At 46.5% G+C, this 27,815-nt stretch overlaps 1 protein-coding gene across 4 annotated transcripts in view; it reads left to right on the top strand.

The window, feature by feature from the left end:
- The window catches only part of arfgef1 (ADP-ribosylation factor guanine nucleotide-exchange factor 1 (brefeldin A-inhibited)), a 45,623-nt gene extending 17,867 nt beyond the window's left edge, over positions 1–27,756 (top strand). The window contains exons 3-40 of one of the 4 annotated variants that reach the window (XM_076761098.1): positions 831–987; positions 1,277–1,423; positions 2,375–2,554; positions 3,011–3,064; positions 5,279–5,645; positions 6,221–6,343; positions 7,324–7,571; positions 7,912–8,045; positions 9,745–9,979; positions 10,914–11,013; positions 11,140–11,279; positions 11,362–11,470; positions 13,536–13,737; positions 13,828–13,939; positions 14,603–14,808; positions 14,934–15,018; positions 15,159–15,324; positions 15,720–15,871; positions 15,973–16,101; positions 16,192–16,350; positions 17,268–17,412; positions 17,528–17,618; positions 17,990–18,030; positions 18,172–18,341; positions 18,867–19,018; positions 20,058–20,230; positions 20,362–20,522; positions 21,028–21,158; positions 21,377–21,506; positions 21,639–21,774; positions 22,136–22,274; positions 22,558–22,630; positions 23,032–23,191; positions 23,275–23,414; positions 23,602–23,773; positions 23,868–24,006; positions 26,127–26,244; positions 26,390–27,756. In XM_076761098.1, the coding sequence (XP_076617213.1) occupies positions 831–987; positions 1,277–1,423; positions 2,375–2,554; positions 3,011–3,064; positions 5,279–5,645; positions 6,221–6,343; positions 7,324–7,571; positions 7,912–8,045; positions 9,745–9,979; positions 10,914–11,013; positions 11,140–11,279; positions 11,362–11,470; positions 13,536–13,737; positions 13,828–13,939; positions 14,603–14,808; positions 14,934–15,018; positions 15,159–15,324; positions 15,720–15,871; positions 15,973–16,101; positions 16,192–16,350; positions 17,268–17,412; positions 17,528–17,618; positions 17,990–18,030; positions 18,172–18,341; positions 18,867–19,018; positions 20,058–20,230; positions 20,362–20,522; positions 21,028–21,158; positions 21,377–21,506; positions 21,639–21,774; positions 22,136–22,274; positions 22,558–22,630; positions 23,032–23,191; positions 23,275–23,414; positions 23,602–23,773; positions 23,868–24,006; positions 26,127–26,244; positions 26,390–26,611 (5,698 nt within the window). In that variant the 3' untranslated portion in view covers positions 26,612–27,756. Of the gene's footprint in view, positions 1–830; positions 988–1,276; positions 1,424–2,374; positions 2,555–3,010; positions 3,065–5,278; positions 5,646–6,220; positions 6,344–7,323; positions 7,572–7,911; positions 8,046–9,744; positions 9,980–10,913; positions 11,014–11,139; positions 11,280–11,361; positions 11,471–13,517; positions 13,738–13,827; positions 13,940–14,602; positions 14,809–14,933; positions 15,019–15,158; positions 15,325–15,719; positions 15,872–15,972; positions 16,102–16,191; positions 16,351–17,267; positions 17,413–17,527; positions 17,619–17,989; positions 18,031–18,171; positions 18,342–18,866; positions 19,019–20,057; positions 20,231–20,361; positions 20,523–21,027; positions 21,159–21,376; positions 21,507–21,638; positions 21,775–22,135; positions 22,275–22,557; positions 22,631–23,031; positions 23,192–23,274; positions 23,415–23,601; positions 23,774–23,867; positions 24,007–26,126; positions 26,245–26,389 lie in introns of all 4 variants that reach the window. The other 3 variants (XM_076761097.1, XM_076761100.1, XM_076761099.1) reach the window with 3 other exon arrangements.
- Positions 27,757–27,815: the final 59 nt, after the last annotated feature.

Raw genomic sequence — 27,815 nt, 5'->3', positions numbered from 1 at the left:
TTTCAAATAGCTCCCTTTCTAACATTTTATCCCCCTTCCCCTCCCTCTGCGAGGCTCTCCATCCTCCCTCTCGTCTTCTGTTCCTCTCTGTGATTGTGCCCCGCTACACTCAGCGAGGTCGTCCCTCTAAAAAGAGCTGAAGTCATCCTTTTGCATTGCCAAGACATAAATAAATGCAACCCCTCCCTCTCTATCTGTCTCCCTCCCTCTCTTTCTCTTATTCCGGCGAGTACAGTCTGGGTGTGGTGGCTGTGCAGGGGGAGGCTGTGCGCACACGCGGCTGCCGAAAGCAGCGGCCCACACTTTATGTCGACGTCTCTGGTCTTTTAAAAACTCAGAAACAAATAATAGCTGGATCGTTTGATTTAAGATTTCGTCGGAGGCCGGGAGATGCTTTGTCAGCACGAACACGTGGCGAGGTCTGCGCCTGAATAACAGCCCTCGGGGATTAGTGCCCCTCCCTAAGAGAGATCAAGTGAAAAATTTGAGGCAGTCAGGCTCTACATTGAATTCAGTGGAATAAAGATTTTGTTACTTAGCATTTTCCCTGAGGTGCAGGATGCAGTTTTTAGGTGTAGCACATTTAATGTTCTGTACAGTGAAACATGCCACTCTTTGCACTCACTTTTTCATGCACGGTTAGTCATGCCTGGATGTCAGGCCGAGTGTGTGTGTGTGTGAGTGTCAGCCTGATTTCTGAACCCTGCTTCTTTCCCTGTGACTCCAGCTGACAGACTGGACCGTGGATCACTCTGTTTATTTCAAAGTCTCCGTCTCTCTCTTCTTCTTTTTTTTTTTTTTTTTTTCCACCCATGTTGTTCCTTCCGTAGTCCGCCCAGTGGAGACGGCAAATCGGGTTCCAGCACTTTACCGCCAATCAAATCAAAGACCAACTTCATTGAAGCCGACAAGTACTTCTTGCCGTTTGAGCTGGCATGTCAGTCCAAATGTCCCCGCATCGTCATCACCTCGCTCGACTGTTTACAGGTCAGTGGCAGGACAAGTTGGACTGCAGACCCCAGATGTTTCTGTATGACCGTCCACTGTATGGCAGCGTCTTCTTTAAGATCTCATGCCTACCGCAGCCAAGTGTTATTGAAGGACAGCTAAAAATATGCCCTCAAGATCAAGTATATTCAGTAAGAACATTATGCAGAAGGTGTCATGACGGTAAAGGCCAGCGGGTCGTGTTCTCGGGCATCACAAGTTGTGTTCGTGTGTGTGTGTGTGTGTGTGTGTGTGTGTGTGTGTGTTTGCATCTGTATCTGCCTTGTAGAAGCTGATAGCGTACGGCCACCTGACAGGCAGCGCCCCGGACAGCACGGCCCCGGGCAAGAAGCTCATCGACAGGATCATCGAGACCATCTGCGCTTGTTTCCAGGGGCCGCAGACTGATGAGGGCGTGCAGCTACAGATTATTAAGGTGTGCTGCTGTCCGTGCAGTTCACAACACGGATACGAACCAACTCACCATCGCGATTATGATATATATAGATCTCTTTTATATGAAGTCAGGTGTATTGATAGCTAATTCCATTCATTCAGGCTATGAGCAGCTGCTTTTTGGTTTGTTTTCAGACTCATGAATCAATACGTCATTTGAAAAGATTGATTCAGTTGGTGTATAATTATGTGAGAAATGTCATCATTTAGTGGGAGATTTCTTCCATACCAAAGTGAATAATGTCATTATATTTGTAGTATTTGTGGCCTCGGTCGCTGACTAAATTGGCCTTAGAGGAGGCGTACATGGAAATATCAGTTTGATTCGTTCTGGAGGACGGCAGCCAATTGGAAAATGTTGCACAGTTCACAGTTCTCCGGATGATAGGTTTTACATTTCACTTCGCCTTTGAACGGCTGGTCATTGTCATAGCTTGATTGCTGACCATAGGCGTTGTTGGGTGGAAGCTTTAAACCCTCCACAGGCTGTAGGAGCCTCTTTTGAAATCTGTTCATCAATTTCATCATCAGTGTGATGTGAATCGTAACCCTGCTGCAACTTTTACAGTAGAAGGCGTCGAAGCCACCATTCTGTTTTCTATAGCTTAAAAAATATGCTCACGTCTGTTCTACAACTTCAAATATTTCCCTCTTCTGCACGATAAGAGCAGCTCGAATAGCGGGGGGGGGGGATTCAGGCCTCTTTTTGACACTGACATGGAAAATTTCCAGAGCATTTATGGCGTAAAGCATGTGTGAAAAAGCCCTTTGGCATTTGGCAAGTACTGAGGTTAGATGTGTAGAATGTGTCGCTATACCCATCAGAAACAAACTGTCATAATAAAACATGTATGTAAAGACAGTAGCATCAGTTGGTCGTTCGTCTCGACCCATCTCTGCCGCTCTGACACCTCCCGTCTCTTTCTCCCAGGCTCTGCTGACGGCGGTGACCTCCCAGCACATAGAAATCCACGAGGGCACCGTGCTGCAGGCCGTCCGCACGTGTTACAACATCTACCTGGCCAGCAAGAACCTCATCAACCAGACCACAGCCAAGGCCACGCTCACGCAGATGCTCAACGTCATCTTTGCACGCATGGAGAATCAGGCAGTATGTCCCACCGTCTGGAAACGATCACTTAGGACGCAGAAATGCTGTAAATTTAGATGGACGCACAAAAGTGAGAGAGAGGGCGACTCCTCCCTTGAGCCATTCTCCGATGAAATTTGGAGCTTAAAAAAAAAAAAAGGAGCTGTTGTTAGACTCAAAAGTCTGCAGTTTGAAAATGCTGCAACCAATTAGCAATGTGTAAAACTGTTTTGGCATGGAGTCAGATTGGATTGTCATGTAATGAAAGACATCATATTCAGTGGGAAAGCTCTCTGCTTGACGCTGTACTCAAACCACCTATTCCTGATTTAAGTCTACTGTTTGCTTTGTGTCCAGAGGGACATTGTAGGTGTTGCCTTTTCAAAAACAAAGCTTGCTCTAATGTCATCTTTTTCTTTTTGAATGACACTTTTCCCCTCCTCACCTGCCTCCCTCCCCTTCCTTTTGGACACATAGCTTACAAATCACAAGCTATCTTGGTCTCTGGCCTCCAGAAAGCGTGACCGCCAGGTAAAGCGTGCAGGACTGCCGTGACTTGCCTGATCAGAACTCTTAAACTCTTCTCTGTGTTATCTGTGTGTGCGCATTCAGCTTTATCTTCACCCATTCGTGCACTCATCCGCTCTCTTCCTTTGCTCCTGCACTGCACAGGAGCAGGTATGCCGTGTGCGTTTTTTCCACCACATGCTTGCTGTGGCTTTTGTTGACTTGCCTACAAATCATCTCGCTTTTCCTGCACCAATTTACATTTTAGTTTACGTTCACACTGGGCGTGGTAAACGTTTCATCGCAGGTCAGCCGCGCCTGTCTTCCTCCTGACAGCTTTTTTTTTTTTTTTTTTCTTATGTTGTGTTTCTCCAAAGGCCTAATATAGTTCTTTTAGAACAATGAGTGACTGGTATTGAGTCAGACCCAGACAGAGAAATATAAAGAAGCAGTCAGGGGTAGAGATAGAGAGACAAGGCAGACTTTGAGGCAGAGTCCTATTGTTGTCACTGCCTGCATGGTGTTGTGCTGCTGCACAGGGAGATCCACTTTCTGTGTTTGTGTGTAGATGTATCCTCCTGACTTCAGCTCAGCATGGTGTGATCACACACATGCACGCACGCACACACACACACACAGCGTTTGTCTGGCTCACTCTCACTCAGCCTTCACTATCCGACTGAGGTGGCATTTAAATAATGAGCTTAGTTTGTTTGCACTGCCTCGCCTGTCCCCTCCAGCCGAGGTGCGTTGTCTGGCCTTGTTACCGTTGCTCATATTCAATACTAATTGTTTCATTCAGAATGCCGTGTCATTGAATTCAGTTTGCCTACTTTTAAATGTGACAATAGCAGCGGGCTCATTTAATTAAAGTCGAACAGCTTCTGGAAGCCTGGTTTTAAAAACAAGACATAATGGCTTTAATAAAAGGAAGGCTTTGTATGAAGTAGATGCGAAATGCAGTTTTTTGGCGCGCCTTGTTAGACTCAGATTGTATAAATGTGACTTGTGGCCACAAAGGGAGACTGACTGCTTCGCTGAAACAAATTCACATTTGCTGTCAGTGTCCCTGCACTTGGCAGATTTATGCTGTTAATTACAGCCGTTAATTGAAAAGCTCGCCTGCTGTAGATAGAAGGATCTCCATCTATCACCACTGTTTTGTAAATGTGTCACTGTTCATATTTCCATCTGTAACCCATGTCTCTTTAGTTACTGTGCCTTTTCTCTTCGAGTCATTCAAGTCTATAATTTGATTTCTTTTCTTTGTTAACTTTTGTGCCCGACAAATCTTCAAATGCACTTGGATTGAAAATGCACCATGGGCTGTTGTTAATTTAGCTTGGCTGAGAGAACCTCCACTGCTTGTAATTGTTTGCTCTCTTTTTTGGAACTTGTATTGGTGTCTGCTATGAAATAGAGTGTCTGTGCTCACGTGTACTTTTCCCCCCCTAAAAGATCAGCAGAGATCTGCAGTAAAGATAGTTCTCCTCTGCCGTGAAGCAATCTGTAATCTGAAATAACACAATATTCACTAACATCACATATTCTTTAGGCCACAGACCGTGTGCAAATGTCTCGTGACCCACTTTTAGCTCATGACCTACCAAGCTGAGGCACAGCAACACTTTCCAGTACTCCATATCAGAAGCAGTGGTAACACATGTCAGCCATGACGCATCAGCCAGGACACGGCTGTATGAGCCATTTTCCATCAGAAGCACCTTCTGCCACCAGTGCACTCAGATAGACCCAGTTCACACGAGCCAGCATGAATCGATTCCACAAAGTTCGTCTCATTGCCGTTTTAGTAGCATGTCCTACTTCTCAGTGAGTGCGCATTCATGTACATTTCCATAAGGACACACGTCTAATGTATGCTGACGCCTAGAAATGTTGAACAGTAAGAACCGTTGTCTTGCTCCCTGCTTTGACATCTGGAAGTGTTGTGGCTCTGCTTTGGGTTCAGTGAGCCCTCAGGGGATCTAGACAGGTTGTTCAAACTTGTAATTGCTGTGTGTATGAGTTTGTTTACATAGACTTAACCTGTCTTTTTCTGTGTGTGCGTGTGTGTGTGTGTGTGTGTGTGTGTGTGTGTGTGTGTGTGTGTGTGTGTGTGTTGCTTGTGCCTCTTGGAGTGTTTTCCCTGTTTTTTTTTTTTGTTTGTTTGTACTGTCTGTGTGCGTATGTTTTTATTTTTTTATTTGTTACACGTCTGTGTCCTCCACCCACTCGCAGCTGCAGGAAGCAAAGCAGCTGGAGAGAGAGCGTCACCGGCAGCACTCCCCGGTCACCCAGCACACTGAGCCAGACTCCCCCCAGCTCCAGACTCACATCCACCCGCCGGCCAAAGGCGTGGCCCAGGAGGCCAACGGGCCCGTCACCCCTCCGACTCCCAGCATCGCCATCCCATCCACCCCGTCCACCCCCTCGACACCCGCCCCGGAGGGCAGCAGCAGGTCTGTGTCTGGGGAGCAGAGGGAGCAGGAGGAGCAGGGAGAGCAGGGGCCCGTGTACGAGAGCCCAGATCCAGAGAACGGTTCAGATTTCTGCGTGGCTGAAAATGAACAGACTGAGGCAGATCAAGCCACCGCAGCAGCACAGAGTAAGACGGCTGGATTTTCTGTTGACCTCATTAGTTTGTAATTTTGAATCAACCCTCCCCTTATTACAGCATCCTCTGCCCCACTGCCTTGTTTTAGCATGTAGAAATGTCGATATTCAGGAGCAAAATGCTGTTTTCATTGTGTCTTAAACTAAGACTGAAGTGTTTAAGACCACACATTTTATATATTTCATGTCTTTTGAGCTCTGCTTATTCTGGGCTGATGCGTTTACAGATAAAAACATCTCGAGTTGCCGTGACCACCCTGAGTATACACCATGAAAGCTTCCCTCTTGACATTTTGTGCAATTTCATTCAAAGAAAAGAGAGCAGCCAAAACCAATGTTGCAAACATTTGATACCACACTCAGCAGCACAATGGCTCATTCACTGAGAGAGCTGGTGTCGAGTATGAAGAGCGGGATTTAAAATAGTCCGTCAGTCACATCGTAACTGCATGCTGGCCCAGAAAGCACAATGCTTGCAGCAGAACAGATGTGATTGCCCTCCGCACGTTTTAGTCAATAGAGAGGGTGAGAGTGTTTTTTTTAGTAAACTGTGTGTGTATTGTTCAGATGCAGCAGCCCAGCAGCATCCGGAGGCAGGTGAGGAGGATGAGGAGACCCCAAACTATGAAGAGAAAGCCCAGGAAATTGTCCAGAGTATTCTTCAGGAGGTGGTCAACACTGTTGCAGGAGGTGAGTTTTGCTATATTAAGGCAGGACTAATAAGCAAAAAAGAAGGGATTAATTAAAGCAGCTATGAGGTGAGTTTATTTGTCGTGGTGCGTCAGCGGCTCAATGAACAGCAAGTTCACGCACTTCAGCTACAACTACCCCTCTGCTGTCCGTTCAGTGCAGCTCCTGTGAACGCACTTCAGCTCGCTCACCCTTTGTTTGCTGTCTTTGACATTTCTGTGCAACTCTTATTATTTGAATGTGCACTTCACCACAAAATGCAAACCAGCAGAATGCAGCTCAGCCGTGGAATCAGCCACACCTAGGATTTCTGCTCGCATGATTTGCACTTTCCTTTCTTAAATGCAGAAAAGGAGAGAGGTGCCCTTCACTGATTATACAAGCCGCATGTCGGCGGATAAGTGAAAAGCCAACTGTGCTTCCATGCTGGTGCCTTTTGTTTGCTAAATAACAAGCACTTCTCTGGGTATGAAATGCGTCTGAAAGAAGATGGAAAAATCTCTTAACTGCAGCCCAAGTTCCAGGGAAAGTATGGTATAATTTTAGGTCAGGTCAAGCTCCCTGAAGTTCTCTTACATGCTGACAAAAAGGAGGCAAAGCACTCAGTCTTTGTGTGCAAAAGTTAAAAAAAGACCTCATTTTTCTGTGGCTGCAAAAAAGAGCTTTATTAACTTGTACTCACAAAAGAATCGTGCTTTGGCTTCCTCTCTGAAATACACGTTCACCCTTGAGCAGCGGTTTGACAAACAGGCTTTAATGGTTGGGACAGTCATGAGCAGAAATGTGCTCCAGCATCCTGTCTTAACCTGAAAGGTCTCTCACATGCTGTTGAACACGCTGGTTTCTCTGTACTTGACCAGAACATCACGTCAAACTCCGCATTAAAACCTGACAGTTTAATGCTGAAACTTGTAGTCCTGGTCGAGGATGTTTCACGGTGTTTGCGTGTCCTCATATTGAGCGTTCCATCGTCACCACAGGACACTGCTTGGACCCCACAAACCTTTGCTCTGACACCAAGGAGCCCGGCGGCGAGGGCGAGCCGGCAGAGTCGGAGCCGGCCGAAGCGGCGACGGAGGGCACCCAGGGCTGCCTGGAGGACGAGAGCACCCTGGGCAGCGACAGCGAGCACGTCCATGCCAACGGCATCCCCGGCACGCCTATTTCTGCCAGCTTCACCCCCTCGCTGCCCGATGACAGACTCTCTGTCTCGTCCAACGACACTCAGGTGAAGACGCTGATGCGGAAGCTGAAGATTTAAAACACTTTTTTACTCTTGTCTTCAGAAATATTTAATTCTTGTTTATGATGTAACATTTTGGCCCTGCTGAGTAGCTGTGCTGGCAGAGAGTCAGGGGATAATGAACGACTTGATTTAATCTGAAGACAAAACGATGAAAAGGACTGTCAGCACTTGGACTCTCAGGACTATTTATCACCAATCAAGGCTCTGATAGACCAGGACGCTTATAACAACACCTTCTATGTGAAGTAGTGTGGAGGATGTGAGATTCAGTGACAGATGTTGCTAATTGCACACCGATTTGATTGTTTTTGTTTCTCTGCAGGAATCAGGAGCAGCACCTGGTCAGCCCCCAGGTGCCAAGTTTTCCCACATCCTCCAGAAAGATGCCTTCCTTGTCTTTCGCTCACTCTGCAAGCTGTCGATGAAGCCGCTGTCAGACGGACCCCCTGATCCAAAGTGAGAATTCAGTCCATGCAGTGTGTGCAAAAATGGGATTAAAGGCTTATTTGCTTGTTAATAACTTGTAAATGTGTAGATTGTAGATTTGCCAGATCATCGCAGTCAAAGGCCACATTCCACTCGGTTGTAGTCAGAACAGAGTGGCCTCGGCTTTCATTCTGTGCGAGTGTGTTGGGGATAAGAATAGACATGAGTCACGGTTTATAATGAGGATAGCTGCAGTGATAACGATAGCGTTGTGATAAACGGTGATGAAGGAGACAATGAGGCATCGCTCAGCGTTTTCTGAATCACTTCCTGGTTTTCAGAATCCCCTTTTTAAACCGTTCCCGTTTTCAAAGCAGCAGAGAGGGGGAAAAATAATCAGATCCTGCCGTCGTTCAGAATATTACTTCTGACCACGCTCTGGTTTGCTAGAATAGAGGCTTCTGATTGGCTCGTGCTGATAGCAGCAGCTTTTGTGAAGCAGGATTTCCTGCATCTGGTTTCTGTGTGTAACTCAATTCACACAGTGTCTGCGGGGTGACTGGGATATTTGTTTGGTTTTATTCTTTTCAGGTTTTTGTGTCAGTTGGCAAAATAGAAGCTCAGTCATTCGTTCTTGAGAGTGAATGTGGTAGACGTGCAGTGTGTGTGTTTGTGTGTCTGATGAAGGCCAGACAGAAACCTTTTACCCTGCAACAAGGCTGCTGTGCGGCTTGCTTCACACAGGCTGCATCATTACAAAGCTGCTTTATTATTATTTACTTACATTCTTGGTAGTGTAGCCTTTTATACGACACCAAGGATTTGGATTTATCTATATATAGACTGTACATATGTTATTTGTCTTTTAACAGTGTCTCAAACTATTGATTTATATTACCATCTTTAGTTTTTTTGCTCTGTAGACAGTTTACCATGACAGTGCCTGTGTGCAGAGCCCTTATTTTTTGGGGGGGAGGGAGTCGGGGATCCATATTTTTGGGCACTTGCAGGAGACGTAGAGACACATTTTTGTTCTGCCACATAAATCCTACTTTGTCTGCTTGCCAGAGATGGAAGACGAGGCAGAGAAGCAGCCAATCTCAGCATATAAACTCGCTGAAAGTATGTTTTTTGAGCTCCGGTTTTTCTGTCCTGCTGCTGCAGAAAAACAGTTCAGACAAGCGGAGGCTCTACACACAGAGGAGCTTTGATTTAGCTGCTCTCGCATGTCTTTGATGGCTGGTGAAGATTTTAGAGAGATGTAGTGTGATGTGGTCTCAGCGAGCAGTGCGCTGCTGGTTCTTTGTGGTGTAACTTTGCTTGAAGGACAGTGAATTTGCTTATAAGTATGTACTGTATTGTCTGAACTGTTAATGCCCATCAGATTGGACAGTGTGTTCCCGTAGTCTTGAGCAGATGGCTGGGGGGAAAAAATCCCTCAAATTGTTTTATGCAGGAGGCAGCTTCATTCTCAAAGGGTTAGCCTACACAATACAGTATGAGAGCGAAAGATACAGATATGAAAACACATGAAAATACAGTCTTTCCTCTTTACTGTGTTTTAATTTTGTCAATATATGATCATCTCCTTCCCTTTTACAATATTCAGACTGACTTCATGATAATATTCTACTGTTTTTGTACTTTCGTTCTAATTTCACTGCCAAAAACTGTGTTACATGCTGTGTTTGCATACACTCAAACACTGCTTGCGCCCCCCCTGCCTCAGGTCCCACGAGCTGCGATCGAAGGTCCTGTCCCTCCAGCTGCTGCTGTCCATCCTGCAGAACGCCGGGCCCATCTTCAAGACTAATGAGATGTTCATCAACGCCATTAAGCAGTACCTGTGTGTGGCCCTGTCCAAGAATGGAGTCTCCTCCGTGCCTGAGGTCTTCGAGCTCTCGCTTTCCATCTTCCTCACTCTGCTCTCCCACTTCAAGACGCACCTCAAGATGCAGATTGAGGTAACGTAATACAGATGTTTCAGGTTTTGTTGCCAGCCTCTCAGACTCGCTCAAAGTGTGAAGGTAATGACGGAGATATCTTTTGAATCAGACAACAGTTTCTCTGCTGACAGCCTGAATAGACCTGAAACCTTAATGCAGCTACTTTTTCCAGGGTTTTTCAGGCTTAACACCTAATGTAGTGTTTGAATAATGCCCGACAATAACTCAGCCCTTTGTTCATTCCTCAGCAGCGTGCGCTCTGTGTGCTGTTTTTTTTTTTTTTTTTTCATTTCATTTTCATTCATATATGCAGGAAAACCTGATGAACTAGTTGGCTAAGTACAGTAGCTATATTTATATATCCACCCACCGCTTCTCCATGAGAAGCGACAGTTTCGCGCTTTCCCTGGCAGCTGACAGCCTCTCCGGGAGACACAGGAAATTAATGACTTAAGTGGAAAGATTAAGGCGAAGAGGGCACAAAAAATATTAATTGCAACAGATTAGAATTCCAAAAGCAGCTTGTTAAATCGCTCCTTTTTAACATCAGTTTCTATCTACGCGTAGTCTTTTCACAGCACGTAATAGGCTTATACTCACCTGCTTAAATTCAATAGATTTGGCAGTTCTGCTCTTTTCACAGTCTTTTCCTGTTGAAAAACACCACATACAATATATTCTGATATTGACACCAGGGTGCTGTAACATCCCTCCACCTCGGTGCAATAATTGAGGGTTGCTCTATCACCTGCTCTCTGCTGCCTTAAGTTTAGTATTCTGTTTGAGTCCGTTCACGGTCTGATCGCCTGCTGTGTTTATTTTTGCCGCGTCCGCTGAGGGACGCTCACGCGGGCTCGTGGAGAACAATGCGTGTTGCGTTTGTGGTGTTTTCACACCTCCTCTTTGCGTGCCGTGCTGCTGTGTCTCACTGTCACCTGGACCATGTCTGCAGGTGTTCTTCAAGGAGATTTTCCTGTACATTCTTGAGACGTCCACAAGCTCCTACGACCACAAGTGGATGGTCATACAAACCCTCACTAGAATATGCGCAGGTTTGTGTGTCTGCTTTCATTTTGTTAAAGGAAACGAACCATTTAACACTGATTCTTTGCGTGATTAGTAAGTACTGGTACTTTGAGAATGAGGCAGGCCATCTGTGTCCCACCTGTCTCCCTCAGATGCCCAGAGTGTGGTGGACATATACGTGAACTATGATTGTGACTTGAATGCTGCTAACATATTTGAGCGGTTGGTCAACGACCTCTCGAAAATCGCGCAGGGTCGCGGAGGCCACGAGCTCGGCACAACACCCCTACAGGTGATGTTTTCTCCTCTCTTCATAATACCTTTTACAGTGTTCTAAGGCGTTAGGATAACCTTTTTTTTTCATCCTTTTCTAGGAGCTGACCCTGAGAAAGAAAGGCCTTGAATGTCTAGTGTCCATCCTGAAGTGTATGGTAGAATGGAGTAAAGACCAATACGTCAACCCCAACTCTCAGACCAGCCTTGGTAAGACACTGATGCGCTGAACATGAGTGTAATTTATCAAGTAAATGTCTTTTAGTCAAGGTCAGTATAAGAGAAATTAAACAGAATTATCACTGACCGCTGAATCCCACCTCTCTGATTGGAGGCTGACTGTACTCCATATTACTGTATCCAGACGTGATGAGAAGCGGTTTGAATTTACATCTGAAATACAGATGGTACATGCTGGAAGTGTTTGTGTTTCTGCTATATTGCACTTTGTAAACCAGACTGTTGTTTTTCCTCCAAAGTCTGTGGAGAATTGAACTTGTGTCAGAGACACGGCTGCCAAGGTTACAACTAGTCTTTCCCCGATCAGCTCGGTATTTGGCAGCAGTTCATCATCGAGGTTAACTGGGGTTAGTGGTGAAGCTCGCATCCATCCGTTCGGCTGCGGGATTGACAGTTTGGCATTCATCAGGGAAGCTATCACTCTGAGAAGTGAGCATCCGTCAGCTCAGCTCTAGCCAGAGGAGGCAGTGGGATAATGCCCGTAGGGCCAGCACAGACAGGCTAATCCAGGAGGTTTAGTCTAAAACGGAGCGATACCTGAAGCCAAGTCACGGTGAAACGCCTGTCTACAACATACAGAGCGTATCCTGTGTGTGAGACTGGCCCCTGGGTCTTCTGCACACCAGAGGATTTCTGTTGTTTTCCTGAGGAGGAGCTCAAACTAAGGCGCTGAAGTGCAACTTTGTGAAAGGGCTGCAAAGATATCCCACAAGTCCCAGGGACTATCCACAGGCTAGCCTCGGGCTAAGCTGTCAAAGCTAACCAGCCGAGGCAGTTGTGTTAACTCGCAGAGGCGTTATCTCACCAAAACTTAGGACAACTCATTAGTAATCTAGCAGCTCATAGGTCAGAATTAGAATTTTGAGTGTTAAATTCGCCCCGCCGGCTGCCGGGGATGTCAGACGAAGACCGCTTTCGTCTTCGTACAATGCAACTGTGATATGATTTGTGAATATAAAACACTGAACTGTGCAAGTGCATTACATCATCCTCACTCTTTCAATCGTCTCTTGTTGTGTCGTTCTCTCCCCTTTTTTTTGTATCACTTCAAAGCAAGAGCAGGTAATAGTAGAAGAGTACGGAGTGTTTGTTAGAACGTGTTGCTGTGATGGGGATCGTATGTTTCAAGCCTGTTGTGTCTGTAGCTTTAGATGGTTTTGTGCTAGTCTTCCTTTATATAACCTGTGTTTTTTTAGGGTCTCCCCTTGTTCATAGATTGTAACCAAAACCACGTATGGATTCACTTTGAACTAATGCTAGAAAGACTTTTTCTGAACTCGATGGGTACAAATGCTGCTTGTTAATCCTATGAATATGTTATGAAGTATTTCCCCAGTACGCAGCTCAAACCTTCACTTCGTTTTACCCTCCTCCCTCTGTATCTGCTCCGTAAGCCGAAGAATGGGAAGCACACTGCCAGCTCGCATTACTTTGACACTGTCCTGAATGTTTTAAAGAGTTTCCGATGGGTAATCAGACGCCCGGCCCGAGCACGGGGTTGCAGGGTGGGCCAGCAGCAGGTCCCCGAGCTCGTTTCGGCAGCCTGAAGAAACCTCCTCTCGTGGCCTTTAAATTCTGGCTGCTTCCTCTTTGGCTGCCTGGAGCTTTTTAGATAACTCACCTTTCATAATATCCCCTCTTCCTCTCTCGCCTTGCACCTGCTCTGTGTGAATAAGTGTGTGTTTTCTGGAGTTTTTTAGGCTGCGGTCTCGCGTGCATGCGAGTAACACCAGTGTGCATACCCTCACTGCCAACAACAATCATTAAGAAGGCCTCGGGGTGACTTTGTTCTCTGCGTTGCAGTTTCCCCTTTCAATTACTGAAGTCTCTCTCCTGCAGTACTAGCTTTAAGTTAGCTCACTTCATAAGCCTCCGGGCTGAGTTTGTGCCAACAACAGAGTTTCAATTAAAAACTTTCACTTCTGTGATGGTTTCAGGCACTTTTTTCATACAGTAACAATAGAAACACTCAGGTTATTTCCACTCATCCATCATCTCTTCTGGGTTCTCCTATCAGGTGTTTTTTGCTCCTCAGGACAAGAGAAACCATCAGAACAAGAGAGCACGGAGACCAAGGCCCCGGAGACCATAAACCGCTATGGGAGCATTAACTCTCTGGACTCCACCGCCTCGTCTGGCATCGGCAGCTACAGCACGCAGATGTCAGGCACCGACAACCCGGAGCAGTTTGAGGTCCTCAAACAGCAAAAGGAGATCATCGAGCAAGGCATCGACCTGTGAGTTGTGCCGCGCGCGCTTACATTTTTAATCTGATGCTGTGATACGGCATCGGTTACAATGCGTGCTGTATCTCTGGATCCAAACAGGTTCAACAAGAAACCAAAGAGAGGAATCCAGTACCTTCAAGAGCAAGGCATGCTGGGTACAACCCCGGAGGATCTTGCTCAGTTCTTGCACCAGGAAGAGAGACTCGATTCGGTAACGAGTCACTCTGTTTTCATTCAGTTTTGTGTTTGTGGAGTTTTCTTTCAAAAAGCGTCTGTCAGCTGAAGTAGCAGCAGAATGGCTGGCAAATAAACAAATGGCCGAACCAACTCGACTGCACTCTACCTTTTGCATCAAGTAGCCAAACCAGCCAGAAGCCACACAATCATCTAATGTCTGTCCAGCTGTATTAAACAGCCACCCAGCCACTGAAAAGCAGAGTCACAAGCAAAGTAAATGTTACTGTAATGAGGAGCACTCTCTGCCTTGATTGGACGGCCTTGAGGGTGTCACAGTGGTAATCAGCATTAAAGAGGATTCGTAACATCTGGTTAGAAACGAGGGGCCCTTCGATGCAGTGGCACCACGGGGACGGCAAACAGAGTGGATAACTAGTCTAACATGTACTCATCCAATCCACAGCGGCTGGGTCGTCCTGCTGTGACAACAGCGGCTCTGACTAGCTTCTAGTGGAAAGTGTGAGAAGACAGACAGACGAATAAGTTGCTCTTTTACAGCACAATTAACGCATGGAGTGTGAGAAACGGCACAGCCTTTAGGTGCTTTTAGCAGGATTTTTAAGGGCTGTCTTGTTTTAATATTCATGTTTCGGTACAGTGTGCTAAAATAAGACTGACCTGTCTTTTGCTCTCTCAGACTCAAGTGGGAGAATTCCTCGGGGATAACGACCGTTTCAATAAAGAGGTGATGTACGCCTACGTGGATCAAATGGACTTCCAGGGCAAAGACTTCGTCTCTGCGCTACGGATGTTCCTGGAGGGCTTTCGGCTCCCCGGAGAGGCCCAGAAGATCGACAGGCTCATGGAGAAATTTGCAGCGAGATATCTTGAATGCAATCAGGGGTGAGTTTGCGTCTCCAAGCTGTGGAGACAGCTGAATTTGATTTCGCGTGGCCCACATACAACATGCTGTGATATTAATATGCATGCTGTCTTCCCCTGCCGTCCTCTTCCCTTCAATTTTTCAGGCAAACCCTCTTTGCCAGCGCTGACACCGCGTACGTCCTTGCCTACTCAATCATTATGCTGACAACAGACCTTCACAGTCCACAGGTGAGCACTCCACCTCAGTGAGGCGGCAGCAGCCTTTGGGAACATGCTTTTTAACAGCAGCCATTCCCTCAGATATCAGCATAAATCACAAGGATTACATATGCGGCTTTTGACCTGTGTCCTTGTTGTCGACCGCAAAGGTGAAGAACAAGATGACAAAAGAGCAATACATCAAGATGAACCGCGGCATCAACGACAGCAAAGACCTACCTGAGGAATACCTCTCGGCCATCTACGACGAGATCGCGGGGAAAAAGATCGCCATGAAGGAGACGAAAGAGCTCACCATGAAATCCAACAAGCAGAGTGAGTCTCGCTGCGAGGCGATGTGTCAAAGACGTGATGGACGAAGATTCCAGTTATTATCTTGACATCATATCTTTGTTGCTGTGATGGTTTTGAATGAGACTTAGAGCCATCAGAGATGTGTCAGATGTGAACTGATTAGATTTCCCTGCTGGATGGCCAATAAAAGTCAGTGCTCGTGAGTCATCTTCAGATAAAGAGCATAAGGAAATTACAGTAACCGATTTAATGGAAGACTTATATGCATAATGACGATATAAGATAGACAGCGCACTGGTGGGTTCACATTTGCCATCAACTGTTCTGTGAAAAACACTTAACTGAGCTGTTGAAATTTTGTGTGTGTGTGTATGTGTGTGTGTGTGTGTTCGTGGCTGGTGTCACTCCTCGCTCAGGCGTGGCCAGTGAGAAGCAGCGGCGTCTGCTGTACAACGTGGAGATGGAGCAGATGGCCAAGACGGCCAAAGCTCTGATGGAGGCCGTCAGCCACGTTCAGGCTCCCTTCACCAGCGCCACACACCTGGAGCACGTCAGGCCCATGTTCAAGGTAACACAAGCGGACGTAGACGCACACACACACACACACGCGAGGCGCATACACAGTTTGACACACAAGTTGCAGCGCCTCCTCCCTCTGTTGTTCCTCAGCTGGCGTGGACGCCCTTCCTGGCTGCTTTCAGCGTGGGTCTCCAGGACTGCGATGACACCGAGGTGGCCTCACTGTGCCTGGAAGGGATCCGCTGTGCCATCAGGATAGCGTGCATCTTCTCCATTCAGGTACTGCGGTCTGAACTGAGGGATCTTTCTGCGTCTCTCTCCCGTGCAGTATTTTGACACACTGCCTGGTCTTTTCTGTCTCTGCAACAGTTGGAGAGGGATGCCTATGTGCAGGCCCTGGCGAGGTTCACCCTGCTGACAGCCAGCTCTGGCATCGCGGAAATGAAGCAGAAGAACATCGACACCATCAAGACCCTCATCACTGTGGCCCACACTGATGGAAACTACCTGGGCAACTCCTGGCACGAGGTATTCGCTTTATTTGCTCACAAAACTCTGCTATTCGTCCTCATAACTCTTTCCTGATTCAAGCAATGTGGCACAATAAACCTCAATTTCCACTGGGATGTCTGTGTATTTTTTAGAACAGCTGAGAGTTGTTGCTAGGCACAACCGTAGACTGTATAAAACATGGACGTGGTCTGCGTGAGTTTGCCGCTCAGGCACAACATGAAACTAACACAGCCTCTCGTGGGTTATTACTTTAAAAAGATGTCTAAAAACAGCAGCATTGCACTGAAAACATAATGATTTTTTTTTGTAAATATGATTTTTATATTCTGTTTGGATAACAGTGCGTCTGAATAGTCCAGCGGTTTCAGATCTTGCCAGTGGTTGTGAGTTCAAACCCTGATGAGAGCAGCTCCCAGCTGATGGTGATATAAATGCACACAGGTGCTCCCCATCTGCTGATTGAGCCTGCAAAACACAGTCCCTCTGATGAGACCCTTCTCCTTTTTGCTTCCTCTGTTTTTAAACCTTCAGGTTTCCTTCACATCTGAAAACTGTCTTTATCTCACAAACACAGACAAACAAATGTCCAGGGTGGTGTGTTTTCAAGGGCTTCTTGTCAATTAACTAAGAAATAAGCATCCAAATGCTTGCAGTCTGCAGCACAGGTTTCAAGCTACAGCTATATTCAATAGATGTTGAACCAGCCAGAATTACTGGTCTAACATTAAATGATTTTCTGAACGCACTGATATTTCATTTAATTATTGTGCAGTCACAGGTGTTTGTTTGGTATTTTGTTATTGGATCCACTTTCTCCTTTTACTCATATTTTTTTCAGTCCTTCTGCTCTGCCCTAGTTTTCCATTTGTCCATTTCTGCTCCTTTCTGCATGTTTGTTTCTCTAAGTATGCCGCTGTCTCATCTCTTCTCAGATCATGAAGTGCATCAGTCAGCTGGAGCTGGCTCAGCTCATCGGTACCGGAGTGAAGGCACGCTACATCTCAGGGACGGTGCGGGGCAAAGAGGGCTTCATAACAAGCACGAAGGAGCAGAGCAACGACGAGTACCTTGGTCTAGGTCAGCACCGGCTTATAAATACCTAAGTCCAGTTTCACAGCCTCGTCCTGTTTTAGTAGTCAGAACTGCACTCAGGTCTTTGTATGTCTATAATCATCGCTGCTTCTCTCTGTAGTTGGAGGCACCGTGGACCGAAAGCAGATCGCCAGCATTCAGGAGTCCATCGGAGAGACCAGCTCTCAGAGTGTGGTGGTGGCTGTGGACAGGTACTGTCATCATGAATCATGCGTTGCAGTCCACCAGAAGCTCATTGGTTCTGCTGATACTGAGCTTCAGGTGATCGTCGTCGCACCATGTGATGAAACTCTATAGCCTCGAAGTGAAGACAGCATGTTTCTCACTGGAAATTCAAAGGAACCATACATGCCAATACATCGATCTCACACAAAAATACACTAAATACATTTATTTAAACTCACATTTGGTGACTACACACATTATGAGCGTGGACAGACATGAATGTTAACTGCAACTTGTCTTGTGTTTTCAGCAGAAACACACACCTGTGCTGCCTAAAATCTTTCCATGCATTCAGGCATTTGAATAATAAAAGTCACATGTTCTCTGCTTTCTTCAGGATATTTACCGGCTCTACCAGACTGGATGGTAATGCAATAGGTGAGTCTAGCTGCAGGCTGTGCTGTTCTTATTGCTCGAAGGACAGGTACATTTGAGCTATCTTTGAGCATGGTGAGTCACTTTGCCCGTACAAAGAACCCTTTCTTTGCTCATTGCCAACATCTGCTCTCTGTTCGTCAGTTGATTTTGTGCGCTGGCTGTGCGCTGTGTCCATGGATGAGCTGGCCTCGCCCACACACCCACGTATGTTCAGCCTGCAGAAGATCGTCGAGATCTCCTACTACAACATGGGCCGCATCAGGCTGCAGTGGTCCAGGATCTGGGAGGTTATCGGAGACCACTTCAACAAGGTGGGTGAGGATCGAGTTCCTCGGGTGTGAAAGCAGACATGGATACAGTGTCGGATGCATTTTCTTGAAATTATTCGCGTTATTGAAAATATACAAAATCTTGAGGATAAACTTAGTTGGGAAGAGACTGAGTGAGCTGTTTACTTTCTGTCCCACCTTCTGTTTTACAGACGGCTGATTTCAGTCGCTGAAAAACACAAATGGTTGCCAGCAAAGCTTTCTACTAATTTGGTATTCAAGGACACTTCTCTCAGTGAGAAGCTGCAAACTGACTTTGGCATGCATTAAAATCAAATCCTCAAAATACTCATTTATCATGTTGCAAAGTGGATTTTCGGAAATCCTTCTCGCCTGCTGCAGGGTGAACCGCTTCTTCTTCTTCTGTTTGTCATTTGCAAGTCGTACCGCAGGAACAGTTTGTTCTTGGAAAGCTGCACTTGTTGAATTGAATAAAATGATTAAAAATCAGGTGTTTTTTATTTTATTTTTTTTTGTGTTGCTCAGATATGCTCTGTCTCCGTGCAGGTTGGCTGTAATTCCAATGAGGATGTGGCGATTTTCGCCGTAGACTCTCTCAGGCAACTGTCCATGAAGTTTCTGGAGAAGGGGGAGTTGGCCAACTTCAGATTCCAGAAAGACTTTCTGAGGCCTTTCGAGCACATCATGAAAAAGAACAGGTAAAGAGACCGGCAGCACTTTTATCTGTGGGTGAGTGCTCGTGTTACTCCTCCCATGTAGATCTGTAGTGCCGGCTGGTGCGAACACAAGGCCCGTACTGTGGCTTCGAGTAGCTTCTATTTCTGGGCTGTTTCTCACATGGCTGCAGACTCCCCTCCTCCCCTCAACCACTGTAGCAGCTCTCCGCCTTGCCTGTTATTCTTTCTGCCTCTGCTCTCTGTATTTCTTATGGCAGTGAGTAAGCATATTGTTTGGCAAGCGAACATTTCAGCTGACCCATTTCAGTCCGTTTGCATTAGCCTTAAAGTGAATTCATATGAAAGCCTTTTTATTTCCTGGCCCGGGCCGAATCGGTCCTGAATGGATTTTGAACAGCGATCAGTAATAAATGAATTTGATTTTGCCGTTGGAGCTGCGGCACGTCAAAAAGACAAGCTGTTTTACTGCAGCGTGCTTTTCATTCATGTGAAAGAGGAGTAGCAGTGTAAGTATAAATCCACCCACAGATTGAACAGGCTGAGAGCCTCAGCAGTGAGGAGATGGCAGGCAGCCATGTAAACCCTGCAGCGCAGTGTGTCCATTAGACTCACTCATGCTGCCCTCCCGTGTGTTGGTGCGTGTGTGTGTGTGTGTGTGTGTGTGTGCGTGTGTGTGTGTGTGTGTGTGTGTGTGTGTGTGTGTGTGTGTGCGGGATGGTAAGTGCAGGCAGAGTTTTTCTCTCATTCATAACTACTGAGCAATTAGCAATGCTCTCTTCTCTATGGCAACAGTTGCTGTAAAAACATGTTGTGCCAAGACTAGCCAGCGCTGGAACAATGATTGTGCCTGAGAATGGCTTTGAGAGTGTTACCAGGAGCTTTTAAACATAATTGACATGAATGAAGACTTGTTTTTCCTCCTTTTAATTGATTGATTGTCTTTTCTCTGCTCTTCCGTTCTTTGCCTCTTTCTTATGTTTCATCCACTGCAACTCCAATCCACTCTCCTCCACCTCCTCCTCCTCCTCCTCTCCTTCTACCCCCTATTTTTCCTGCCCAGGTCTCCCACCATCAGAGACATGGTGGTGCGCTGTATAGCCCAGATGGTGAACTCCCAGGCGGCGAACATCCGCTCAGGCTGGAAGAACATCTTCTCCGTCTTCCATCTGGCTGCTTCCGACCAGGACGAGAGCATTGTAGAGCTGGCCTTCCAGACCACCGGCCACATCGTCAGTAAGTCCAGCACGCACACACACACACACACATACACACACACACACACACACACACACACACACACCTGAGAATATTCTGATCTTGCCCCTCCATCTAACCTTATCCCCCTCCACCCGTCCGTCTCCCAGCGAATGTATTTGAAAAGCACTTTGCGGCCACCATCGACTCCTTCCAGGATGCCGTTAAGTGTCTGTCAGAGTTCGCCTGTAATGCCTCCTTCCCAGACACCAGCATGGAAGCCATCCGCCTCATCCGTCACTGCGCCAAATACGTCTCAGAGAGGCCTCAGGTCAGTATCAGGCCCTGCTTTCTATCTTACTGTAAAGGTGCCTTGACTGTGCATTACATTAGATAAAACATGAATATTATTGGTTTGTTGACGCAGTAAAAAAAATAGACTAAGTTCTGGCTAGAACCAGGAATAAAGCAGACAGGTTTAATTACACGTCATCTAAGCATGTTGTGTTTAGATTAAAAGCTGTACAGCACAGGATGAATTCATGTGCGAGGGTGCAGTAGTACATCTACTCCACATCTATTTCCAGCGTGTGTGAAAATGTGCCTCGTGCAGCGGTTGACTGGCACAGCTTCGGCATGCTACTATAATCTTTTTCTCGCCCTTGACATCATAAATGGGGAGAATCTACAGGGAAGCATGAAAGAGAGTGAGTGGGTATAGTGTATATCAGGGCCACCCACAGCACGCAGGGAAAGTGTATTTGCTCAGGAGGGTTAATTCTCCCCTACAGGCAGCCCTGGCACAGCATTAAACATGGTTTTTATTTCTCTATCAGGCCTTCAAAGACTACACCAGTGATGACATGAATGTAGCGCCCGAGGACCGTGTGTGGGTGCGGGGCTGGTTTCCCATCCTCTTCGAACTCTCCTGCATCATCAACAGGTGTAAGCTGGATGTCAGGACCAGGTAGGCCGGGGATCACCAGCGTAACCTGCTATACGTTGAGCATCATCGAAGGGATCAAACTGGGTGTTCTAACGCCTGTTCCTTTAGATTTTAAATGAGTGTAAAGACAAGCACAGGCACAGTCCAGCTGAAGAAGAGGAGACTGCATGTTGTGCTCAAGCAAATGTCAGCTGTAGCTCCAAGGTAAAGGCCAGTGTGTGTGCGTGTGTATTTCCCAGGGGGCTGACGGTGATGTTTGAAGTGATGAAAACTTACGGGCACACCTTTGAGAAGCACTGGTGGCAAGACCTCTTCAGAATCGTCTTCAGGATCTTTGACAACATGAAGCTCCCCGAGCAGCAGACTGAGGTACACAACACGTCCTTCATCCTCAACAGCTGTTTCAAATCCAGTTATAGTTTTAGATGAGAGTCTCAAATAGCAAAAAACAGTCTCTAAGCTGCGGTATTGTACACTTCTCTCTGACGTTGCCCCCCTCAGAAAGCAGAGTGGATGACCACCACCTGCAACCATGCACTTTATGCCATCTGTGACGTCTTCACCCAGTACTTTGAGTCTCTCAGTGACGTCCTGTTGGATGATATTCTGGCTCAGCTCTACTGGTGTGTGCAGCAAGGTGAGCACACGGCAGCCCTCTCTGTCTCCAGTCATATTTATCTTCACACAACATTTCTGGCATCTTTGAGCTGACTTTGTGTGCAGCGGCGGGGATCAAACAGGAGTAAAGACCGGCATCAGCTGCAGCGGCAGAGCAGAAAGATTGCCTCTGAGCTTTTGTGTGCTGCATCAGTGCTGGGCCGTCACTTTAGAAAAGGATTAGGGTTAAGCAAATAATCAATAAATGTTTTTAGTATTTTTGGGGTTGTTGGAAAAATGGATAAAAAGGCAGAAATCTCTAGAGACTAGAGAGATACAGCTTACCTTTTTTAATCAACCCTTCCCCTGCCTCTCCCTCCTCTCCGTCCGTGCGTCTGTAGATAACGAGCAGCTCGCCCGCTCAGGCACCAACTGTCTGGAGAACGTGGTCATCCTGAATGGAGAGAAATTCTCGCCGGAGACCTGGGACAAGACGTGTAACTGCATGCTGGACATCTTCAAGACCACCATCCCACACGCGTAAGCTGCTGCACTCCATGTAAAACTGCCTCCTCCACAAGTCAGAAAAGAAGCCAGCCTGCGCTTAATTCCTCCTCAGTTAGCGAAGAATTTCTTATGTAATCTGATTTTTTTTTTGTAAATGCAAACAGATATTTAGAAAAGGAATGGAAAATATCCATCAGCAAAGACCTTGTTTGGCTTGACGGCTCTGGCTCAGGTCATTTTTGTAGCCTGGAAGTTGTTAGTTGTTTGTTACTCGGTCCAGGAATGAGTGTGATTTATTGAGTAAACTGTTTTTCAGGCTGTTAACATGGAGACCAGCAGGAGCAGAGGGAGAACACCTGACAGCACAGAGCCTGTCAGACAAACAGCTGGTGAGGAAGTGCAGCGTTTCTCTGTTTTGCATGCGAATGAATCACCGTTTGTTGTGGCGCTTGCATCTGTGATGGTCATTCCTGTTAGCATAACATATTTTTCTTCATTTTCAGTAGGTGTTCTACACGTCTCGTTGAGAATTTTACTGCTAGGAAACAAAATATTTGTGTTCTTTCACATGCACATTAGTAGCATTATGAAGCACTTAGGGGGTTAGGGTTCACTTAATAAGATCATAATTCATGTACGACAACTTCCTTACTTACTATCAATAAGCAGTAATTAGAGGCTTATTGAGGAAAACCTCTTGTGCTTTATATACATGATACTAAGTAAATAGTTAATGGTGAATATGTATGTCTGCACAGGTGTTCAGTAACTCTGCCCACTTTTCTCTCAGGACTCCATTTCCCAGAAGTCAGTTGATATTCAGTCCCGCTCTGAGGACCAGCACTCCATTAGCAGCGCTGATAGGGCTGCCATGGAGAGCCGCCGGCAGAGTCAGTACAGCTCCGCCTCAGGCCTGGGCGAGGACGGCTCGAGGAGCAGGACCCCCACGAGTAAGCCTGTCGCCTCACTCACAGACTTGACTCTGCGTGTGTGTGCGTGTGTTCTGACGGGAGTTTGCCTGTGTGTTCCACAGGGGTCCAGGAGCAGCGCTTATTCTCAGCCTTGCTGATAAAGTGCGTCGTGCAGCTGGAGCTGATCCAGACGATTGATAACATCGTGTTTTTTCCCGCCACCAGTAAGAAGGAAGATGCTGAGAACTTTGCTGCTGCTCAGGTACAAACGTGATGCAATGACAGAATCACTTTTCCTTGTCTTTGTCTGTATTTCTGTGCATGTGATTCAATTCAAGTCAGATTCAGTCAAATTCATTTCGACTGCCGACCAATACCATGGACTTCCATTATTAGCATGCTGGACCCTTTTTGTTTGAATAATCTGTCACGTGTTTGTCGTTTGGAAGCGGGATGCTTTGAACGCAGCAGACATCCCAGTGGAGATCCAGGACCAGGGCATGTATCGCTACCTGACCTCAGAACAGCTCTTCAAGCTGCTGGACTGCCTGCTGGAGTCGCACTGCTTCGCCAAGGCCTTCAACTCCAACAACGAGCAGAGGACCTTACTGTGGAAAGCAGGTAGGGCAGGAATGTCAGCCTGTGATTGGCACTTTGGGGATAATGCATCACGTCTGTGACTGTAACCGTGCGTCTGTACGCGCCCGTGTTCAAGGTTTCAAAGGGAAGTCGAAGCCCAACCTGTTGAAGCAGGAGACCAGCAGCCTGGCGTGCGGCCTGCGCATCCTGTTTCGCATGTACACAGACGAGAGCCGGCAGGACGCCTGGGAGGAGGTCCAGAGACGGCTGCTCAAGTAAGGAACAAACACTAGACGCATTCATGTCCCACCACAGCTGCTGAGCCTTCAGTGGTCGTGGATGGTTGTCGGTGGATCTGAGGATTACACCTACTCGACTTCCTCCATCGATATTTAATGCGATTTCTGAGTTGCTGCAACACTCTTATTATTCTGGCACTCATCATTGCAGTTAACCTTCAGTCCCCCTGTGACTGTGCCCACAGAACATGACTGAAGTGCACAGAGATGCATTTGTGAGTGACCACCACATTAGCAGGCGTAGCACTGCAGACTCCCCTGACAAGTGAAACTGCTGGTGTTTATAGCGGATTCTGTTGTGGTGCGGCTTCTTTTCCTCCCACTAATGATGCCCTCTGCAGAGTCCACTACTCCTGTTAAACATACATTAAGACACAGTTGCAATTTATGTGTGCAGTTGCCTGAAAATGTGCTCTCAATTTGACAGAGCTCAGAAGGTAATTGGTGGTTTTGTAGCTGCTAGTTTTGCAGTGGAAACGTGATGATTCAGACTTCCTCCTGCAGAAGCTCTGCTTGAATAAACTGGCTTAGTAATTTAATTAGGTGTGTGCCTGAGATAGAGGATCTTGGGAATTTCTGGTCAGATGCAGTCTCCCTTTTGTTGTTATTTTTACTTATACATCCTGTAGAAAATGAGAAGAAATGAATGATTTTAATCACCCTCAGTCTTGAGGGCAGGTTTTAGTTTTTGAAAATGCTCCAGGCTCCTTTTACTATCATTGCTGCAGAATCAATTGGCACCCTATCAGGGATTTTTTAGCCAATACGCCTGTGAAATATTAATATCGACTGGTAGTCATCAGTTCGCTCCACCCTCTGGTCTGTGTGTGCGTGTGAGTATATGCGTATCTCTGAGCTGAGGACTGATTCATCGGTCAAACTGGGGTTAAAGCCCAAGACGTCTCTCACACATCTGCCGTCGCTAGCCCCAATGTGGGAAGTAAGAAATCACACTTCTCCGGGCAGAGCTGTCAATAGCCACCTCAGAGGAAGGAGAACTGAAAAAGACGCCGGCCCTGAGAGGCGGAGAGGAGGAGAAGAGGAGAGGCTGTTTTGATGTCACTATCTACAGTCGGTTATTCGTGGCAGAGGCGCAGCGTCTGCACAGCTCTGCACTTCTCTGAAACGGATGCCGTCTGCTGTATAGATCCAAAAGAATCAGCGCGCTGATGTTTCATTGTTCAGTCAGCACCGCTGTCATCGCTGCATCTTTATTCAGCGCCTCACAAACAGCCATCACCTCCTTTCTCTCCCAGCCTCGCCCTCGAATTGATGATGATGTCAAGATAAAGCAGAATCATTGCCTGTCTCTCCTACTTGGATTCATTATTAGATGCAAGATGAGAAAGAGGAGGAGGAGGAGGAGGAGGGAGGATGGTGCCTTCATGTGTGAGTGACTCAGAAATCCTAATTCAATGAGACACTGTTACGTGTCATCACGCCTGTATTTTGTGTTCCTTCCCCGTTTCGCAAACGTTCATCATCCTGTCGTCCACAGGCAACACAGACACACATTTATTCTTAAAATTACACACACCAGAGGCCCTGAATGGTGGAGAGTGCAAAGCAGATTTGGGAGGCGATTAGGCCGCAGAGATTGGAGTGCAAGAGAGAGAGTGTGTGTGTGTGGGGGGGTGAATGGCTAACAGATGGCGTCGATGTCAGAAGACGGCCGCGGGGTTCGAGGAGCAAGGTCAGAGGTCGCGGCAGTTCCCCTCAAGCTTCAACTGTGAAGAAAAGGGTCTTAATTGTTTTCATAATAGCCTCAGTCAGTGGCTTTAATTAGCAGTTACTGAGCAAAAACAGTCTTCATGGTCGCCATCGCGCCAGTTTCTCAGGCCATAAGTGAGGCAGAGAAGCAGACACGACACGGAACAACACAGCTCCGGCCTCTCGGAGCCGTACCCGAAACACAAGAGGAAGTCAGCCATTTTCAGTTTGCTGTGCAGTTTTTGTGCTATTTGCAGAGAGTTAACCAGACTGACTTCAGAAAGACCTTAAGGCTGCTTTTCCATAATAATCCACCTCTCTGTTTGTCCTCCCGACATGTAAATATCCACTTCTGAAATGTGCCTCTTTGTCTGTGTGTGTCGTAGCGTGTGCAGCGAGGCTGTTGCATACTTCCTGGCTCTGACCTCAGAAAGCCACAGAGAGGCCTGGACCAACCTGCTGCTGCTCTTCCTCACCAAGGTGCTGAAGATCAGTGATGAAAGGGTAAGGAGTCGAAACGCTCGATGACGCCATTTCCTGACTGAGGTGGCGTGGTGACGGTTTACAGCTTGGTCTGATAGCTAGAAATAACATTATTTCTATTATTATCTCTCACTCTCTCTCTCTCTCTTCCCTCCTTCACCTTCAGTTCAAGGCCCACGCGTCCAGGTACTACCCTCTGCTGTGCGAGATCATGCAGTTCGACCTGATCCCCGAGCTCCGGGCCGTTCTGAGAAAGTTCTACCTGCGCATCGGCCTCGTGTTTCACATCGCACAGCTGCCTGAGCCCGAGCCAGAACCTCAGCCGGCACCAGTTGAGCAGGAGGCCGACACAGAGGTCGGGGAGGAGGCCGGGGAGGAGGCCCAGTGACGCTGCGCCGCAAACAGCATGGAAGCCGGAGCTCGACTGAGACCTCCACCGCAGATCCGTGCGACCGTGAGCTGCGGCCCTGCGTCACCTCAGGGCTCTCCACGTGGTTCATGCCGAACACTTGACTTAGACGGCTGATTATCAGTCGGCTATCTGCTACCACCCACCCGCACCCTTAACCCCCGTCACCACACACACACACACACACACACACAAACAGACGGAGTACTTGATGAGTACAGTAATGTCTCGTACAAGGTGTAGCGACGCATCCACTGGATAAAACTACTGACGATTCCCAAAATCTCTGATCTGCTCAGAAGGAATATATTTCAAACAATGTGTGCTTCTTACTGTATATTTAAAAAGTAAAGAATGAATGGTTTCAACAACATGCAAAAAGACATATTTAGTAACTATGAAATGTGGCATTTGTCACACGTTGATAGTAATGATCTTTCTGTCTGCACCGCAGATGGCTAACATTAGTATTGATAGCCTCTTGGATGAAACTAGTTGTACAGATCTGCCGCTATGTAATATAATCTTATAACACTAGATTTCATTTATTTTTGTTTATGTTTTTCCTCCTCTGAATTTGCTGCACTTGATCTCTTTTTTGAATGCACTGGAGATTTTACTTTTGTGATAATTTATTTGACTGTACCATCTCCTGCAGATACAAGAATGATTTATAATTGAGCAAAGGCCGTGGAAAGTGAAGGGTTAAATTATTCCATTTTATATGTTCTTAGGTTTTTATTGGAGATGGATGATAACTGGGCGTCTGAAACTGGAAGACAAGAGAGCGACCTGATGCTAGCTGCTTTTGAGTCACTAGTCTGTTCTTATGTTTGAGTTTAGTTTTCACTCTTGTGTACAAAATCAAAAGTTAATAATATATTTAATGTTTTTCTTTCTTTGATTTTTGGGGAGAGTTATATGTATAGAGAAGATGACAAATGTTAGCTGTGCTTTAAGTATGAATGGGATGCATTCCTGCTCATGGATGTAGAAAACAAAATGTATATGATACAGCAATGTAAAGTTTTCTATGTTGCAAAAAAGATTATGTACAACTTTCTGTACAATACATCATCTGGCATTCTAATCAGGTTCTAGGTCAATAAAGTTTTTGAACTTGGTTGATTTGAAACGCTGAATCACTGACTTCTAAATGATCGAACTGCTAGCTGGACATTTT

This window comes from Chaetodon auriga, chromosome 21 (genome assembly GCF_051107435.1).
Source record: "Chaetodon auriga isolate fChaAug3 chromosome 21, fChaAug3.hap1, whole genome shotgun sequence".
In the NCBI taxonomy this organism is placed as follows: Eukaryota; Metazoa; Chordata; class Actinopteri; order Chaetodontiformes; family Chaetodontidae; genus Chaetodon; species Chaetodon auriga.
The sequence above is the reverse complement of the archived record's forward strand: the minus strand, read 5'-3'. Positions and strand labels throughout refer to the sequence as shown.